Here is a 17,990-nt window from a genome sequence, read left to right as displayed (position 1 = left end):
ATAAGTTTTGCTTATAGAAGAGTTCTTTTTCAGCAGTGTATTTTCATGCCTCTTTACCAAATAGCTAATTTTCTTTTTATAATTTTCATATTTCACTTTCATTTCCCCCTCCCACAATTTTTCCTCTCTCTTAACTCTTTCTTTAACTCTTCCAGGTATTCCTGTTGGCCTTATGTTCAATTTGCATTTTTCTTTGAGACTTTAGATGTAGCTGTGTTCAAATTATCTTCTTCAGAATTTGTATTTTGACTTTCTGTCATCATAGGAGCTTTTAAGAATAAGTTCTTTTTTTTATTGTTTGCTCATTTTTTCTAGCCAATTTCTCGACTGAACTTTTTGTTAAAATTGGATTCAGGGAAGCTGTGTCCGAAGTTTCTCTTTCATTCTGCTGTTTTAAGAACTAGCTCCGAAGATCTTTTAAGTTTTCAGTACTTCCATCATGGCATGTTCTGAGGGAAAAGGTATGATCACTGTTTTCCTTCTCTGAGCTTTGATCTTTACTCAGAAAGGGCTTCTCCTTCCCTGTAGCCACAAGCACTATTATACCTCCTTATCCTTGAACTGTCATCTAGAACTCCATATGGAAAATACAGCATTTCCTGTGCCCAATTCCAGCTCAGGGTCTCCTGTACTCTCATTATTGTCTTTTGTTCTTAGATTTAAATAAACACTATTTTCTATATTAAAGAAAAACCTGTTCATTTCTAGTTTTTAGTAATTTTGCCCATTGTAACGCAGATAAGTAAGTTTTAGTCATATTTTGATCTGAGGTCATCCAACTCCAAAACCAGTGCTCTTCCCTTTTTTTTTCCTAAACTACTCTGCTCCTCAAAATGTGATGGACTGCCAACCTCTATTTTAAGTCAGCTTCTCCCTTCTTTTTTATATGGCTTATCATCTTCTTTATGGCTTTGATCCTAAACATAATTGCCTTATAGTTCCTGATTTGACAGCAACAGAAATTCTTGGTCTTCAACAATACAGCATAGTAATCTATTTTCCCCTTCCCTATCTTAAATTCCTCTGGCACGTCCTCTCTATAACACTCATTTGTCAATTAATGATACTTGATCTCATGTTAACATTTTGGTATATAGATCTCATTTAGAGTGCACTCCCCATTTCTACTTCAGACTCTTAATTCTTGCTCATGTTTTTAGACCTTCTCTGTTAAATCTTCCGTCCTGATTTTCCTACCATCACTTGGAAATAATCTCTTCTTTCAAACTAAAATTCATATTTTATTGTATTTTCACATTTCTAAATATTTTCTTTCTGTTACTAGTTTCTAAGGTCCATGAGAAGAGGGAATGTCTCATATTTGTATTTCTATGTGATATAATAGCTATTGCCTATATTGTATAGCTATTGCCACAAAAAGATTTTTTTATATTACTTTCACTCTTGGTACCACGAATTTAACCATAAAATCCTCAAAATTTGGTCTATTTTTGAATAGTTACAGCAAGAAAATAGTTTGATTTTGAAAAAGAAGAAAAATCTTTATTAAGAAGTTGAAGAGATTAAAATTAAAGTTTAAAAAGAAAATTTAAATCCAGCATGGCCATATCTCTAATTCCTAACTCCTATCTTGGCCAGAACTTTAGCCTTTTTCTTAAGTAAAACTAATTCTTTTTCTTTTTTAAAATGAAATCCTGATCCTCAGCCTCTCAATGTAGTTCAGGATGCCATAGGATTAGCCCACCTATGAAAGTCTTGCCTGTTAGGTAAAACCAAGCAGCTGCTGTACTTCTTTGGTATAACCTTCAGCTATAAAGAGCCACTTCTGTGCTGCAATTAGGCACTAGTATATGATAGAATAAATATCAGATGTTCAATTGGTAGGAATGTTTTAGAGGAAGCCATCTTATTACAAAACAATCCTGACCTTTTTTTTTTGTCTTTTATCAGCTTGGTTTTTGCACTTTTTTTTTTGTTAGGTAACATGTCCTGTCTTTTGGGCACTGAAAAACCTGGTTTATATAATCAAGCAATTTTATTTCTAAACTTGATTATTACAGACTCATTTAATTAAACACATTCTCTAGTTGAGGAGACTTGTACTGCCTTTTTTTTTTTAAAGTATGGGGAGCAGTTCTCAATTTTCTTTAAGGATAGACTTTACCTTGAAGCTGTTCCTACAAAATTACATCACTAGAAAGGGAGGCTAAAATATCACGAGTTAGTCTATGATTCTAAAAGTAACTAATGTGTTAAACCAAAGGAATTTTAAAAAACCAAGTCTCTAACTAGAGTGTGATGCTGGCAGTTTCACTGGAAAGAGAAATGAGAATTTGGCTTATATATTACCAAAATAGACTTAACTAAAGAAATCAGACTCAGAATTTTATATGTGTGTGTGTGTGTGTGTGTATGTGTGTGTGAATTATAATGGGAAAAGTTCTTAAGAGTTATTTATTTTTGGAAACAATATCTGGATACTATGTTGGAGGCTCAAAGGATACAAAAGAAGTAATAAAATAGCTTTATAGGTGATACCTTGTTTTAAGAATTTTAAAATATATTATTAGAAGTCAATAGAACTATGTAATATTCATACTCCATTCAAATAAATCTTTGTAATGTTGATCTGCTGTGATCAAAAATAGCTTTGCTGCAGTGATTCATTGTCCAAGATATGGTAGGCATGATATCAAATACTTGTATCTTTCAATGCATGAATGTAAAAGCTATATATTTGAAAAAAAAAATAGCATGGACTCAAGTGGGAAATTTTAAAATGGCTGCTGACCAGCATATAAAAAGCACATCCACTAAAAAGCATTTTATAATGAAGAATAAAAGAAAATTTTAGACCTAGAAGGATCTTTAAATGCCATCTAGTCCAATTCTGTGTTATTCTAATGAGAAAAGCATAGGACATTTTTTAGTTTTCTTTAGTCCAAATAACTAGTAGCAAAACTGAGCCTAAAACTCAATTCTTCCAGTGCCTCAGTAATGTTATTTCTAATATTTTGAGGATTGAATGTTTTTCTCTTTAAAAGGCAACAATAAAAAAATCTCCTCATTCTCAGAGCATAATACAAAAGTGATGGGAGGAGGCCAGCCTAAACGAACAAAAGTGAAGCAGAACCTGCCCTCCAGGAGTTCTGGGCATGGTGTTTATGTTAGGCAAATAAGAGTACAGAGGCTGGAAATTAAATGCTAAATGTCGAGAAGAGATTAAATTTTGTTAGAAGGTGGAAAAAAGGACAATAATTTGAACTAAGAATAAAGAAGGAGGTACTAAAAACACTGGTATGTGAGAAACTTGTAATTTGATCCTAGAGACAATAGGAGGCCACTGAAGAGTTTTGCATCCATATTAGTATGTATTAACTTGTACCTTAAAAAGATGATTTTGCTAGCTTTAAGAATGGGTGGTAGAAGAATAATTCTGGAGACAGGAGGACCAATTTAGAGGGTATTTTTAGTAAGTCTGATAAAGGCATCAATGAGTGTGGTAGGTATACCACTTATGAATGAATAAAATCAATAGCTGGAATAGAAGGTAGTAAATGAAAATGAGAGATATATGTAGAATTGACCCAACTTGGCAGTTGTTTGAGTGAGGGAGAGGGCAAGAATGGACAAGTAAGGAACAAGGAAGATTTGAAGTTCTAAGTTTAAAAATCTAGGTAAATTTAGAGGATATTGATACTCTTGAGAAATAGAGATATTTAAAGAAAGAGCAGGTTTAGTGGAGAAGATATTTCTTTTTGGACATTTGAAATTGTTATTAATATCTAGGTAGATGTATATAGTATACAGCTTGTGATATGATATTGTCATGTTAGAGGAATTATAGCATAATATATCATTGTAGGAGTCATCTACAAAAAAAAAAAAGATAATTGAGAGAATATCAATGATAAGGGTTCAGAACAAAACCTTGGGGACACAACTGCTCCCTCACATAAAGATTAAAAATTGAACAGGGTATATAATATGTGTGTGTATTTAAAACATGTATGTATGTGTATATATATATATACATATATAATATAGGAGAAGGGACTATGGAAAGCTAAAACTGAGTCACTTTGGCAAATTGGAGACTCCAAATCATAAGGATTAGGAGACCTAGAGAAAGACATTTGCTAGACATGGAACAAATTAAATACCAGTGGTTTGAGATACTGAATTGATCAAAGCAGGATATCAAAGGGTCATTGGTAATAGTGATGAGAAAAGCCATGTGGCAAATGTTGCTATTAATCTTATGTAATAAAAGTAATTAGGGCTGTCACTTCATCTTCTCTCTCTCTCTCCATTATGATCCATGAAAAGGGTTTGTACTTAAACCAAGAGTATCAATAATAATGATGACTGTGTGAATCATAGTCGGAGACCTTGTCCCCAGCAGCATGAAACCAGGAACTATAACTGTTGTCTTCTAATTCCTCATCTAATGCCCTCTTTACTGTCTTCTGCTGCTTTTAAAAGAAGCAAAAAAACGTGTTGATAGGATAATGAATAATCCATCTAGTTGGTTCCCTTGTGGACTCATTAAAATAAGCTGTTAAGTTTTTAGGATACTTACTTTTTTCTCAAAGTTATAGAATTCTTTTTTTCTACCTTTAATCTGCATGTACAGCCCAAAAGCCTTCTTGCAATTTCTAGTAAGAATTTTTGTTATCCTAACAACAATAAAACAGTTATGTTAATATTTAGATGAGTGATTGTTTTTTCCATGTTAGAGTGCTTACCTGTCCTCTGGTACCAATAAAGGGTTAGGGTTATGGTCTCCTAGACTCCATGTGTCTGCCCCTCTCCTTGGATCTTTATTTTTGGTTCTTTACCTCTGTGCTCATATTTGAATATGAACTACTTGTTTCTGCAATGCAGACTTCATACTTTATAAAAACAAAACACTGTTAATAGTGTAGATTCACTCATGGTCATTTTAAGTGTAACCTAGAGAGGTTCATGTGAGGGTGACCTGTCAAAGGGAGGTATAAATAAGATACTAAGTAAATACCTAACATAGTACTTTATGGAAAGGTGATGTTGCTAAATATTTTCAAATGTTATCACCTTCATAAATATCTAATTTTAGAACATTATAAGATAATTTAATTTTACTTATCTCTTTTTTAATTAGAAAGTTGTCTTCTATTTTTTTCCTTTTAATAATGTCTATAATGATTGTTCATTTTTGCTTTATAAATCATTTGCAGAGGTTTGACAGGTAAATTATTACGAATTCACATTTAAAATGAACTGTACTGTAATATGTATTTGGTCACTCATTCTGGTTTTTTTTTTTATATTTTATGAGGATTGCATAATGATCATCAATCTAGTATTGCATAACAAATAGGTTAGCCTTGTAGTCAGGAAGATCTTTCAAGGTCTATGTTTAACATATACTGGCTTATTATTCTAGGCAAGTTACTTAACCTCTTAGTGCTTTGAACAGGTTCTTTAGGATTGTTAGTTGTAGAATAACTGACATAAAACTGCCAGGCTTCTTTGATAGTGACATTTTTCTCCCCAGAAGCTTCTTTGAACAGCTCACAAGTCTGTACCCATTAATATCTATCTACTAATGGCATCCTGACAAATAGAGAAAATCAGAAACAAGTTTACCTTCCAACTTCAGTCATTCAGTTGAGAATATATAACCATATGATGTTTGATGAAAAAATTCAATATACAGTGCAACTGATCACACTTTTTTACCTAACAAAACTAGTTTACCCTTTTCATTGAAGCCTGAAGTGGTATGTGACACAATCTAACTCAACTGTTGATATTTTTAAACTCAAGTTTGGAGGATGACTCTTTCTGGGATGAAGGACCTGAAGCACCACCATACAATTAGTTAGACAGCAGTAGCAAGATAAAATATTCTAGTTTGTATGCTTCCTTCACAGTAATGATACTGAACAAGTCCAGAAAGATGCTAAGTTTGAAGACTATAGGACTTAATGAACATGAGAACTAGATTGTCATTACATCTTGCCACAAATTCAAAATAGCTTGCACTATCTGCTAGGCAGCTTGTGATTTTCAGTATGAGATCTTCACAGTGGGCAGTGACACATACCCTCAGCAGAGAAAGATAAGGAAAAGGTGACTTTCATAAACATAATAGATTTCTACTACTTTAAGTTCATGCCCCAAAGATTTTTGGAGGCTTCTTCAGCTTTCTGGTGTCTCAAAGAAAAGGTAATTGATGATCTGAAGTGGCATTGATATATCTGGACAGTCTTATCAAGGTTTGGAAAGACTGATAGAAGAACATGAAGAAAAAGTCAATTATAAAACCAAGAAGATACTGGCCTGAAGTTGTCAGCTGATTAGTCCCAGTTCTGTTGACACCCTGTCAGGTATGTGAGTAATGTAGTGTTTTAGAAAGGAATGAAGACTGACTCCCAAGAAATTAGACATGCCTCTATGGCTAAGGAATTTTCAAGATTTAAAAATTTTGTTAGCATTTCTTAGTGCCATTATCTAAATTTGATAAAGAACTATGACATCATTCATCATTAAGGCTCTCAGTGATTCCATTCATGGATATATAGTGGAGAAGTACTGGAAACCAAGGAGCTAAAGGAATACACTAGCCCAAACCCTCTAGAACCATTTGAAAAAGCCTGAGATGAGGAATGTAAGCAGCAATTCAACCAGCTGCCTCATGCTTATGACCATGTTTGGCTTTTGCAAATCCAAGCAAGCCCTTTTTATTGCATCCAGACACTAATCTAAAAGGCCTAGAAATAAATTTATATCCAGAGAATAAGGGTCATATGAAGTCTATTGCATTCTCTAGTAGAAAAATTACTGGCAATGAATCCATAGTATTTCATATAGAAACTGGAATTTGTGGCTTTAAAGTGGGCCTTTGCTATTAAGCTCTGTTCACCAAATCTCAGAATTTGATTTTTAAGCTGAATATACAGCAATTCATTGATATGTATTTTAATAAACATTATCAAATGCTGCCTTCCTAAAAGAGAAACAGCACTAGCCAAGTCAGTGTGATTACTATCCAGTGAATAGAAACATGGATAATAGCTGCCTTATTCAAAAGGCCCAGAATTTCTGAAGCCATGACAGTACCTGTAGAAGCATTATGTGACACATAAGGAGGTAGGCCTTTATGGCTGGAAAGTACAGCTGTACATTTGGAACTTCCACCAGAGAATTTTTCTTAAATAGATGTAAACCTTGTAGCCTTAGACAGATCTTTTTCTATCAGTTTGTCTTGTATTATAATCAACTAGGCAGATAGTTAGCCTTTTTGCAGTGGTCACAAATCTTTTGTGAGTTAACTCATATCTTGGGATTATATTCTTTTGTGAACAAGACCCAGAACTGTACCCAGAGAGCAGAGCAAAAATTTCTTAGGTCAAATCTTCCTTTTCCTCTGACCTCACTTCTGCCTCAGAGGTAACTTGCTTGAGTCCACCTGATATTTGGGTTTCAATAGTAAATTCCTTTCATTCTCTTCCCTGGTTGCTAGCACCAGCATCATGTAGATTAAACCATAATTTTGTTTACACTGGAATAAAACTGGAAGACTTCTTGCAAGTTTTTACCTATATCCAAATTGCTGGTCTCACCACACTATTTTAAGTAGATGAACATTTGATAATGTCAAAATTCAGGGCTTAAATTTGTGTCTCCTGAGCTGAAATGCCAGTATACCTGAATCATCACTCTAGTACTATGTGTAAGGAGCTTATTTAAATCATATTCTTAAATGTAAATTAAATTAAATAAATATGTGTAAAGTACTTTGCAAACCAAGTACTATATACTTAGTTATTATAAATTTAACTAATGTGCCATAGTTAGCATTAATCAACTATAAAATATTTTAAAACTCTAAACATGAACCTGAGCCTCATATCTTCAGAATTCACTTCAAAATGGTAATTCAGGATCATAGATTTAGAGAATCTTAGCATCTTGGAGTCAAAAATGAACTTAAAAATCATCTAGTCTAGGACCCTTATGTTAAAGATAAGTAAATAAAGGCCCAATAGAATATAAACCCTAGAAATAAGACACCACTTCATTTTTGTCCTTGTTTTCCAAGTACCTGCCTTCTTGTAGTTGCTTAATGTTTACTAATTGATTGGCACGTCTATATTCTAATGTAAGTTTAGTAAGTTAAGGTCTACTAATATTGGCCTATGAACCACTACCATTTATTTTGTATAGCTCAGAGCATTTTCAAGGTTTTAAAATACTTATTGAAATTGGCTAGAAAAGCAAAGATAAATATAAGAAAATGCCAAATTCAGAAACTTTTAAGATAAAATGCTAGTGGTCATAATGAAAACTTATGCATCTCATATCTTCCTTTCTCAAAATTAAAAGCGAAAGATATCATTTTTTCATTGTGTAGACAACACATTATTCTTAGTGTAGGTCACCTATTAATTGTGCTGTCAGATTTACAACAAAATTCTTGTTTACTTCCACATTTCTTTTTCTTTTTTTGCAATCTACACAAGCTCCATAAAGACTTTAAGACAAAATTATTTTAAAGAATGCTCAGTGATTATCGTCTATTTCTTTGTAGCTAAAGGTTGACTATAAATTTAAATGTAGGGGGCAGCTGGGTAGCTCAGTGGATTGAGAGTTAGCCCTAGAGATGGGAGGTCCTAGGTTCAAATCTGGCCTCAGACACTTCCCAGCTGTGTGACCCTGGGCAAGTCACTTGACCCCCATTGCCTAGCCCTTACCACTCTTCTGCCAATACTGTGTATTGGCTCCAAGACAGAAGGTAAGGGTTTTTATAAAAAAAAAAAAATTTAAATGTACCAGGAATTAGCCAACAAACATTTTTTAAGTACCTGTACTAAGCACTGTGCTGAGTGCTGAGGATAACCAAGAAAAGCTAAAAATAGTCCCTTTCCTATAAGAGAAAGTAGTGTTTTCTAGTGTGTCTTAAAATGACTGAGATTTCTTACTAGAAATTAACCTTGTAAAAAGTTAACGTCCATTTGAAAAGCCATTTATTCAGTCAGCTGTATAACAAAAGAATGCTGGTATGCTTTCACTTGTTTTAATTGTTTGACCTTGGTTTATTAAAAAAAAAAGTTTGAGGATTTTATACTATATGAACAGCAGGTCTGCATATAATCCTGGCAAAAGTCAAGCAGAGTAGTAATTCAAGAAAATCTCAAAAAAAACAGCTGACCATTAGTGACTATTCAGTTTTCAGCATGAATAATCAACAGAATGACTTTATAGCACAGTTTTATGATATTAAGATAGGATTGGCTTGTGATTCCTTACTACATAATGTATTCCTTACTAATAATTGACCAAAGCAATGTTCTATTGGGTTTACTTATTGTCCTTTATATATCATGTATTGACTTGTCAGGTGACTCAGTGTCTCTAAACTCTTGTATGACGAATTACGACTCCAGTGATTCTTTTAAGATTGAATTTACTAAATAGTGGTATATTTAGACTTAGAGGAGATGAAAGAAGGATCGCTTTTTAAAAAAGGTTAAGAAATATTTTCTGTTCCTCTAGTTTACTTTTGGAAGTAAATCTTTTAGAATGTTATTTTTCTCCTTCCAATTTTTTATTGTCTCACTTCAACAGCTTATCCATCATAATACTCATTCATATACTTATTTATCCTCCTTGTTGATGTTTCATCTCTATCATTTAACTAAAACATCCCTATACCATTTTAAGTAACTGTTTTGATCAGCAGTTTGCAGTGAAATTATTTAGTATTCTAAATGATTTTAGGGCACTTTTGAGCTTACTCTGATGGTTCTATGATTTTAAGATGTGGGTATTCATTTCACCTATACAGATCATGACCTTATCATACTTCTTGTTCTCTGAAGTTCAAGAACTGGATTTCTGCAGTTTCATTTAAATGTACCTTGAAGGCAAATCAGGTTCAAAATGCTTACCATAATTTGTTTAGTCATGTAACTGTAAAGAGCCATCTGTAGATCTCACAGCTATAGTATCTGTAATTCAAGTGAGCATTTGGGAGACTACAGATGATGAGGTTGGCCTCTTGATTTTTCCATGGGAAAAATATATATTTAGAAGGTAATGCTCTTATTTTTACAACCATTGTCATCAGTTATGGGTTTTTTTTTTAAATTAGCCTAATTTGTTTTTCAAATAAGATACTAAAATCATGGGGGAAATTCTATAAAAGATTTACTATTTAGTTAACTGCCACTTCATACCACAGCTATTTGTCATAACCAGAGAAATCCATTTGAGCCATATGAGAAATTCAAAGATGAGGAAAACTTTTAAGAACTAGAATAACATTAGGGGTATACAGTTATGATTGTTTTTTTAACTGTTTCTGAGAGTTCATCTCATAGAATCTAATCATACTAAGTCATCTATGAGTATTGCCATTACTTTCAAAAGACTTCAAAGTTTATATTAAAGATTTCTTCTTTGGAATTATATTTTCTTAGAGAACATCTGCATGAATATACTCCATAAAGTTCAGGCAATAAGCTTAGTGACAAATGATACATGTAAAACTCAGTTGAATTGCTAGTTGGCTATGGTAGGGGGAAGGAAGGAGAGAAAGGAAAGAACATGAATCATATAACCATGGGAAAAGTCTAAATTAAATAAATAAATGAATGAATGAATGAATGAATGAATGAATGAATGAATGAATGGATACATTTTTGGAAAGAAGCTTGATGAAAAATAATTGTTCTTAAATTTTTTTTAATATATTATACTTTTTCAGAAGCACACAAGAAATCCCTTTTAGTTATAAGCTGCCCTAATACTTGAGTCTTTGCAAAAGCATAAGATACTAATAAGTAGGTTGAAATTGTTTTCTCATTCTGTTTTGATGGATTTACAACAAGAATAATTTTTATCTCCTTCTGCTATCATTGTTAGTATAATTCTTTTTTATTTCATTAGAAAGATTTAGAATGCTACAAATACATTTAGCTAGCAAATACTTGTTTTCAATCAAAGGCATAATCTTATCTCTATTATCTTATTTTTAAAGTTTTTTTAGTTACTGGATAATAAAATTTCTGACAACCTAAATTATTTAATTTTAATTTGTAGATCAGTGCATTGTCACAAGAACCTACCTGTTCCTGCACAAGTTCTGGTTCTTTAGTGCTGTCTATTATTTTGGCAACTGGGCCTTCATTGCAGTAAGTCTGTTTATCAGCAATTATTCTACCTCTAACAGAATGTTTTTAATTTTTTAATTTTGTTCTCTTATTTATGTTATTGAACTTTAATGCACTGTTATCTACCTCTTTTTTTAAAAAGGATTTTTTTAAATTCACAGGCCTTCTTAATTGGATTAGTGGTATCATGTTTTAAAGGGAAGAAGTCAGTCATTGAAGGAGAATTGGATGAAGATGATTCAGACTTAAGTGATGATGAACCTTCTGTGTATTCTTCTTGACAGCCTATTTCAAAGGTTGAAAATTGTTCATTTTAAAATTGATTGAATATAACATTCATATAAATCTTTACCCTGAGTAGGTTAAGCTGACTAATTTCCATCAAAAGTAGGACTATGGGCTAATCAAAAAGTATGTATTTTGTTGTTTTATAAAAGAATATTACTTTAGTATATTAATGTCAAAAGTAATTATAATGTGTGAGTATACATCTATTGATGCAATGAGGGAATGTTTTCAGGAATTTTTTTTCCTCTGATGTATAATAGTATTGAAATTGATTAAAACTCTTCTGAAATAAGTGCTTCTTTTTTTGCTATTTTAAGATGTAATAAATCACTGATTCTTGTGCCTTTGGCTCTCTGCATTGATATGAAATTGTAAAATGTCTTTTACTAACTAATATCTAACATATTATTACAGGTGGTAAATAAATATTGCTCCCAATGCATAGCTTTTGTTATTCACTTACTGTGTAAAGTTACAACTAATATAAAGTATATTGTAGTCACTAAATCATTCAAATGTAGTCCATGAAATTAGGATTTTAAAGATTTTTGTCTTCAAATTGTAAATAGTAACATGCATGTTATTGTAAATGCATCAATAAATCTGTTTATGCTTGAAACTATTGTTCCCCAAATCTCTCATGCTATACTTTTCAAAGCTGGTATAACAAACCTGTGGGTTATTAAAGGTAGTTTTTCTGAGCTAATTTTAAATTTCAAGTTTCTATACTAAATGGGGTTATATTTGCCAATGCAAATAATGCTTTCTTCTGAAAAATGGTTAAAGCTATGGATCAGGATTTTGTAAATAGTACTTATGAAACACAACTTTTTGGTTTTGTTTTATTATTTAAGTGAAAGTAAATGTTTGAATGTACATGTGTGTATTTTAAATATATAAAACTCTTACCTAGTGTTGTTGGGGATGAGGTGCAGTTAATCTTCAATTCTGATTCATATAAATAAATACTGATAAAAACTGACAATGTAAGCAACTTAATGGCGTTTTCATTATGAGATTACCAACATTACAATAATCTGATGACCTATCATTTCATCATTGAGCATCATAACCTCTTAGTGCCTTAGTAGATGTAATATATGACCAGGAGGAGGTCTCACACACACACACACACACACACACACACACACACACACAGGGGAACTGAAGAAATGGGAAGATAGCACAATTTGTCTTCCAGAGAGACAGAATATATCTCATTAGAGATTATATTTGGGAGTTAGAGGTTAAGAACTAGAGGAGAAAATCTTAGAGAACTGACCCAATGGCCTCCCTTCTTGATCTAAGCTATTGTTGAGAAGCAGGTAAATTTCCTGCTTCTGGATCCTCCCAATATCCCAACTGCCACCTTTCCCTTTGAGACTTAATTCATTCACCAGCCCTGGGCTTAAACTAGTTCTCTCTTTTGGGGAACAGTATGATTCTCCCCAAATCTTCAGTCTCCTTCTTTGATATCAGCAAGCAGGCAGCCCTGATCTAAATGATGAGGCTTTATTCTTGAGAATACACGGGGCAGAGAGAGTGTGAGGGTGTTGGGTGAGGAAAGTGGGAGATAGGAATCCCTATATATTAGCAACTGACCTCCCCCCCAAATGTTGAGGGGTTCAGGCTGTCTGCCTGACCCTCCTTTTGGTCAATTGTTGGGTTTGTCCTTCCTCCCTAAACTAATCTGGCTATAAATTGGAAGTTCAGGACAATTTGGGGAAAGAGAGATCTTCTCATTAGATGACTTTCTATAAAGTCCCAGTCTACTTTTGTCTTCAGCTGGAACCAGAGAGATTAAGGGGTTTACTGGAAGGCAATCAAAGTCCAAAGGGATCCTCCACTTCAGAGGTCCTCCTCTCAGACTGTCCATTCCAGCAGAGAGCTGATCAGAAATAAACTGGTAGTTTTGAATTCTCTCAGCTCCTCTGTTCCTTTCTGGAATCTTGGGTCTTCCTAGCCTTTCTCCCCTGCTTGGGCTGTTACCTTTGCGTTGCTGGATATGATTTTTTTTTCTCCTTCTGTAACTTTTCTCTTACATAGTGTATTAGGTGGTAGTTCCTTTAAGGATTATGGTAATGAAGAATCAGATCTGCCTCCCTCTTCCCTTTTCCCTCCCACTTCAGTTAATCTCTTCAGTTGGTGACAAACTGGGATCTAGTTCTGAGTAAGTTGCCTGATATACCTAATAGATAACTCACTCTTTAAATAATTGGAACAAGGGGTTTATTTAAGGCTGGGGAAGGAAAGGGAAATTGGATAAGAGAGAGGATTTAGGGTTTCCCTGATCTTAAATAATCCTAAATTGAGAATAATATTGTAGAGTCTTAGATGAGAGATGTGGCTAACAGGTTTGAGGATCTTTGAGTCACTTCTAAATACAATAGAGAGAAAATTAGTAAGGAAAGGATCTTCTCAGTCCTTCCTCCTTCATGTTTCAGGAGAAAGAGTCTCCAACAGTTTGGGTGTTTCTTTTAAACAGTCTCCTCCTGGTCACATTCTTCTCCTGAATGCTCCTTGATTGACAGCTCTGCAAACCTCCATCCATTGCTTCTGTTTGCAGGTTTTCTTCAATTTACTCATTCACGATGGACTATCCTTGTGTATTATTTGAAAAATTCATTGCCTTGAGTTCATCTCCAAATGAGGCTTTGGGCCCCTGGATTAGGCTAGTCCTCAGCTGGGGCCATCCTGATCCTTTTCCCTTGTACTCCCCTGGCAAAGTCTTCAGTAACTGAATGGTATCACATTCTGTATCAAAATGATACAAAATGACATTTTATTGTGTTACGTTCATACCCACAGCATGAATAGGTAGTTTTTGCCATTTTCAAGTGGGAAAGCCAAGGCAGAGGAAGACTGAGTAACATTAACCAGAATTATAATATGTACTTGCATTATTTCCTAATGATACTAATAAATTTACTCTGCAAAGATCAAAGCTGAATCCATTGCTTGGTGAATGATTACTGTGTTCTTCTTAATAGCTTTAATTGTTCAATGACTTTCTTAACAGCCTGGCAGTTCATCCATTCTTGGTTCTATAGTCAAAAAAATTATGTGGGATGTAAGAAGAGTTAACACTGATTAAAAAGCAAAGTAGATTGCTGAACATAATCACAAGTTGTTCATACAAGATACAGCCTAGTATCTTTATAAGCACCCATTATATACATATATTATCAGGAGTGACAGCGTGCAACCAGGGGAAAGTCAGACATTCTCAGTTCAAATTCTGTTTCTATTTACAATCTATGTGACCACAAGCAAATTGTAAATTTGGGGGGGGGGGGGCTTAATTTCCACATATTCAAAATAAAGGGGTTAGATTTGATATTTTTAAGATTCTTCCCAGCTCCTAGTCCCCTGATCTATTGGTAAATATTAAGGGATCCAGGTGCTGACAAAAGTTTTCATTTATATAATACATATTCAATTATATTACATGTTTGATACATATTATCTTAAATCAGTTTGATGATATTTAATTCTGTTTCTATATGTGAATAAATTACTTTTGTTGTCATGAAGAATTCCTTGTACACAATTATTTTTTTTTTAAACCTTTACCTTCCTGTCTTGGAGTCAATACTGTGTATTGGCTTCAAGGCATAAGAGTGGTAAGGGCTAGGCAATGGGGGTTAAGTGACTTGCCCAGGGTCACACAGCTGGGAAGTGTCTGAGGCCAAATTTGAACCTAGGACCTCCCGTCTCTAGGCCTGACTCAATCCTCTGAGCTACCCAGCTGACCCCTTCTTGTACACAATTATTGTCATATTGTCTTGGTGGATCTTGGTTTTCTAATCATAAAAGGTTCATCCCACTCCCTACCTTCCCCCCAAAAAATGCAGTATAAATCACCTGTTCATAGTGTCTTCAGCCAATTGTAGTTTTGGAGAGGAGGAAAAAAATTGTGTCAAACCTTCCAGTAGTAATAAGAATTTTTAGTTATAATGATTTACTGTGCCATACAAACAAAATGTTTACTGTGGCCCTCATAAATAATTTAGAAACTATATAGTATGGTTGCCAATTTTTCTTTTTAAAACTTAAATATAAAATCCTTTGAATTTTGACCAAACTGCAATAGAATAAAAAGGAGGAGGAGGAATCCCAAATTTCTCCAGTCATCTTTAAATAGTGTCTTCAAGTGCAATTTCAGACATGAAAGTCAAAACTTGAATTCACTCCTACATAAAGACATGTCACTGATAGAAATGTGTCCCCAAACCTTATTTTGACTTCTGGATTAGAACTACGGTTTCTACTGTAGGTTTTTCATATACTTAAATGATACCAAAAGAGCTAAACCTTCAGGATTCCTTGTAATTCCAAATCGGTAGTGTATGAATTCACTCCTTATATTGAAATTTGGCCTTAGTCTGTTATTACTAATTGAAAAGGAAGTTTTCCCCCAAATATTTCAGTCTGGCCATTTTGAGGTTACTTATTAGTCTTAAGCTGTATGTTGGCGCTTATGAGGCTCTCACCTCTCATCTGCACACAGGATAGAGCAGCTCTTTTTATGGAGGTACTGAATTAGAAACTGAGGGGATGTCCATCACTTGTGGAATGGCTAAACAGGATGTGTGGCATATGATTGTGATTGAATATTATTGTGATGTAATAAATAATGAAGGCGATGGTTTTAGAAACACTTGGGAAGACATATAAGCAGATGCAAAAAGTGAAGTGAGCAAAACCAGGAGAACGTTGTACACAGTAATAGCAATATTGTAACTAATCAAACTGGCAAAGACTTACCTGCTCTGAGCAATACAATGATCCATGACAGTTCCCCAAGACTCATGATGAAAATCGCTATTCACTTCTAGAAAAAGAACTGATGAATCCTGAGTGGGATTAAAGCATATTTGTTTTTGCTTTATTTTTCCTGCTTTCCACCTTCTCCCCCCACTCACACACACACCATAACCAATGTGGAAACACTGAATTATTTCATACGTATAATAAGAATTATATTTCTTGCCTTCTCAATTGGTGGGGCAAAGTAGAGGGAGGGAGAGATTTTTGAATTGAAAATAAAATTTTAAAGCACTTACTTTCTGTCTTAGAATTAATACTGTATATTGGTTCCAAGGTAAAAGAGCAGTAAGGGCTAGGCAATAGAGGTTAAGGGACTTGACCAGGGTCACACAGGTAGGAAATGTCTGAGGCCAGATTTGAAGCCAGAATGTCCCATCTCTAGGCCTGGCTCTCGATCCACTGAGCCACCTAGCTGACCTGAAATTTCTTTTAAAATTATACTTTGACAAAAATGTTTAGGTATTCATGATTAAGACCAGTCTCATAACCATTATTCTAAGTTCAAATCCTATATCCAATAGGTATGTTGCCCTTATCAAATCATTTCACCTCTTTGAAGTCTCAGTTTCATCATTCATAAGATAAGAATAATGGCAATTTACAAGCAGATATATGATACAATGGATAAAGCACTGGGGATGGAATCAGGAAGACAGTTCAAATTCAGTTTCAAAACACTAGTTATATGGCATAAACAAGCCATTTAAACTGCCTCAGTTTCCTCAATTGTAAAATTGGAGTAATAATAGTACCTACTTCAGATTAATTGAGATATCTATAAAATGCTTTGCACATAGTAGACACAAACACTTCCTTTCTCTGTTGCCATTTCAAAAACTTGTGAAGAAGAAATGAGATTATATACATAAGGTACTTTGTACATTTTAAAACTCAACATAGATTCTGTTATTTAGGTAGAATTTTAAGAGGTGCTAACAGTTTGTTCAGAAGAAACAACAAGCAACACCCAAATAGAAGTGGGAAAATGTGTCATTCCTTTTGACTGATATTAGAGCAAATTTAGTGGAGGATAAAAGTAAGCAACACAAACATTTACTAGACAGATGCAATAAGCAAGAATCATGAGTAGTGCTGGAAAGAGACCTTGGGGCCACAGTGTTAAACTGCATTGTAAGGCTAAGGACTTTAGACTTCATGGGGAGCCATTAAACATAACAAAAGAGTGCCAAAATCAAAATGAGGAAGAGAAGAGAGAAAAAGAAATGTCAGCATTCTTGTAAATTAAAGAAAAAAAATTCTTCAAATGCAAACTAAAACTAGAAGCAGATAGATATAAAATTTAAACATAGGCAAAATATTACAATTAACTGTGTTTAGAACAAGTGATTCTCCTACTTAAGGAATTTGCCAAAATGGGGTTTTCATGCATATCGTTTCTGTTTTTGTAGATTATAATTAAGCAAATAAAACACTGGTTCTGGAATCAGAGCACCTAGATTCAAATTCTACCTCATACTTAATACCTGCATGATTTTGGGCAAATCACTTAATCTATGTGGTCTTTAGGATTTTCATTTTTAAAAGGGAATTGAACCAAATGGCCTCTACAATCCCTCCAAGGTCTAAATCTATTCTCCTTTGATACTAATAAATTCACTTAAATTCATCTCTACAAGCATGAATCAGTAGCCACAGCATTGAGGCTATTGAAAAACTACCTAGGTCACTTTAGAGTTTGCTGTGAACTCACTACAATATGAAATGACTATGGAGATAAAGGAAATGAAC

At 33.8% G+C, this 17,990-nt stretch overlaps 1 protein-coding gene and 1 long non-coding RNA gene across 3 annotated transcripts in view; one reads left to right on the top strand and one right to left on the bottom strand.

Moving 5' to 3' along the window:
- The window catches only part of LMBRD1 (LMBR1 domain containing 1), a 291,538-nt gene extending 279,142 nt beyond the window's left edge, over positions 1–12,396 (top strand). For both annotated transcript variants that reach the window (XM_016431147.2, XM_001372997.4), the window contains exons 15-16: positions 11,053–11,144; positions 11,285–12,396. In XM_016431147.2, coding sequence (XP_016286633.2) covers positions 11,053–11,144; positions 11,285–11,404 — 212 coding nt within the window. In that variant the 3' untranslated portion in view covers positions 11,405–12,396. The remainder of the gene's footprint in view (positions 1–11,052; positions 11,145–11,284) is intronic.
- Positions 12,397–13,623: 1,227 nt separating this feature from the next.
- LOC130457403 (uncharacterized) lies at positions 13,624–15,979 on the bottom strand. The gene is made up of 2 exons (XR_008916589.1): positions 15,905–15,979; positions 13,624–14,455 (listed from the first exon to the last, which is right to left on the bottom strand). It is a non-coding gene; the product is annotated as an uncharacterized LOC130457403 (long non-coding RNA).
- Positions 15,980–17,990: the final 2,011 nt, after the last annotated feature.

This window comes from Monodelphis domestica, chromosome 2, assembly GCF_027887165.1.
Source record: "Monodelphis domestica isolate mMonDom1 chromosome 2, mMonDom1.pri, whole genome shotgun sequence".
Taxonomy (NCBI): domain Eukaryota; kingdom Metazoa; phylum Chordata; class Mammalia; order Didelphimorphia; family Didelphidae; genus Monodelphis; species Monodelphis domestica.
This window is presented reverse-complemented; position numbering and strand designations above follow the sequence as displayed.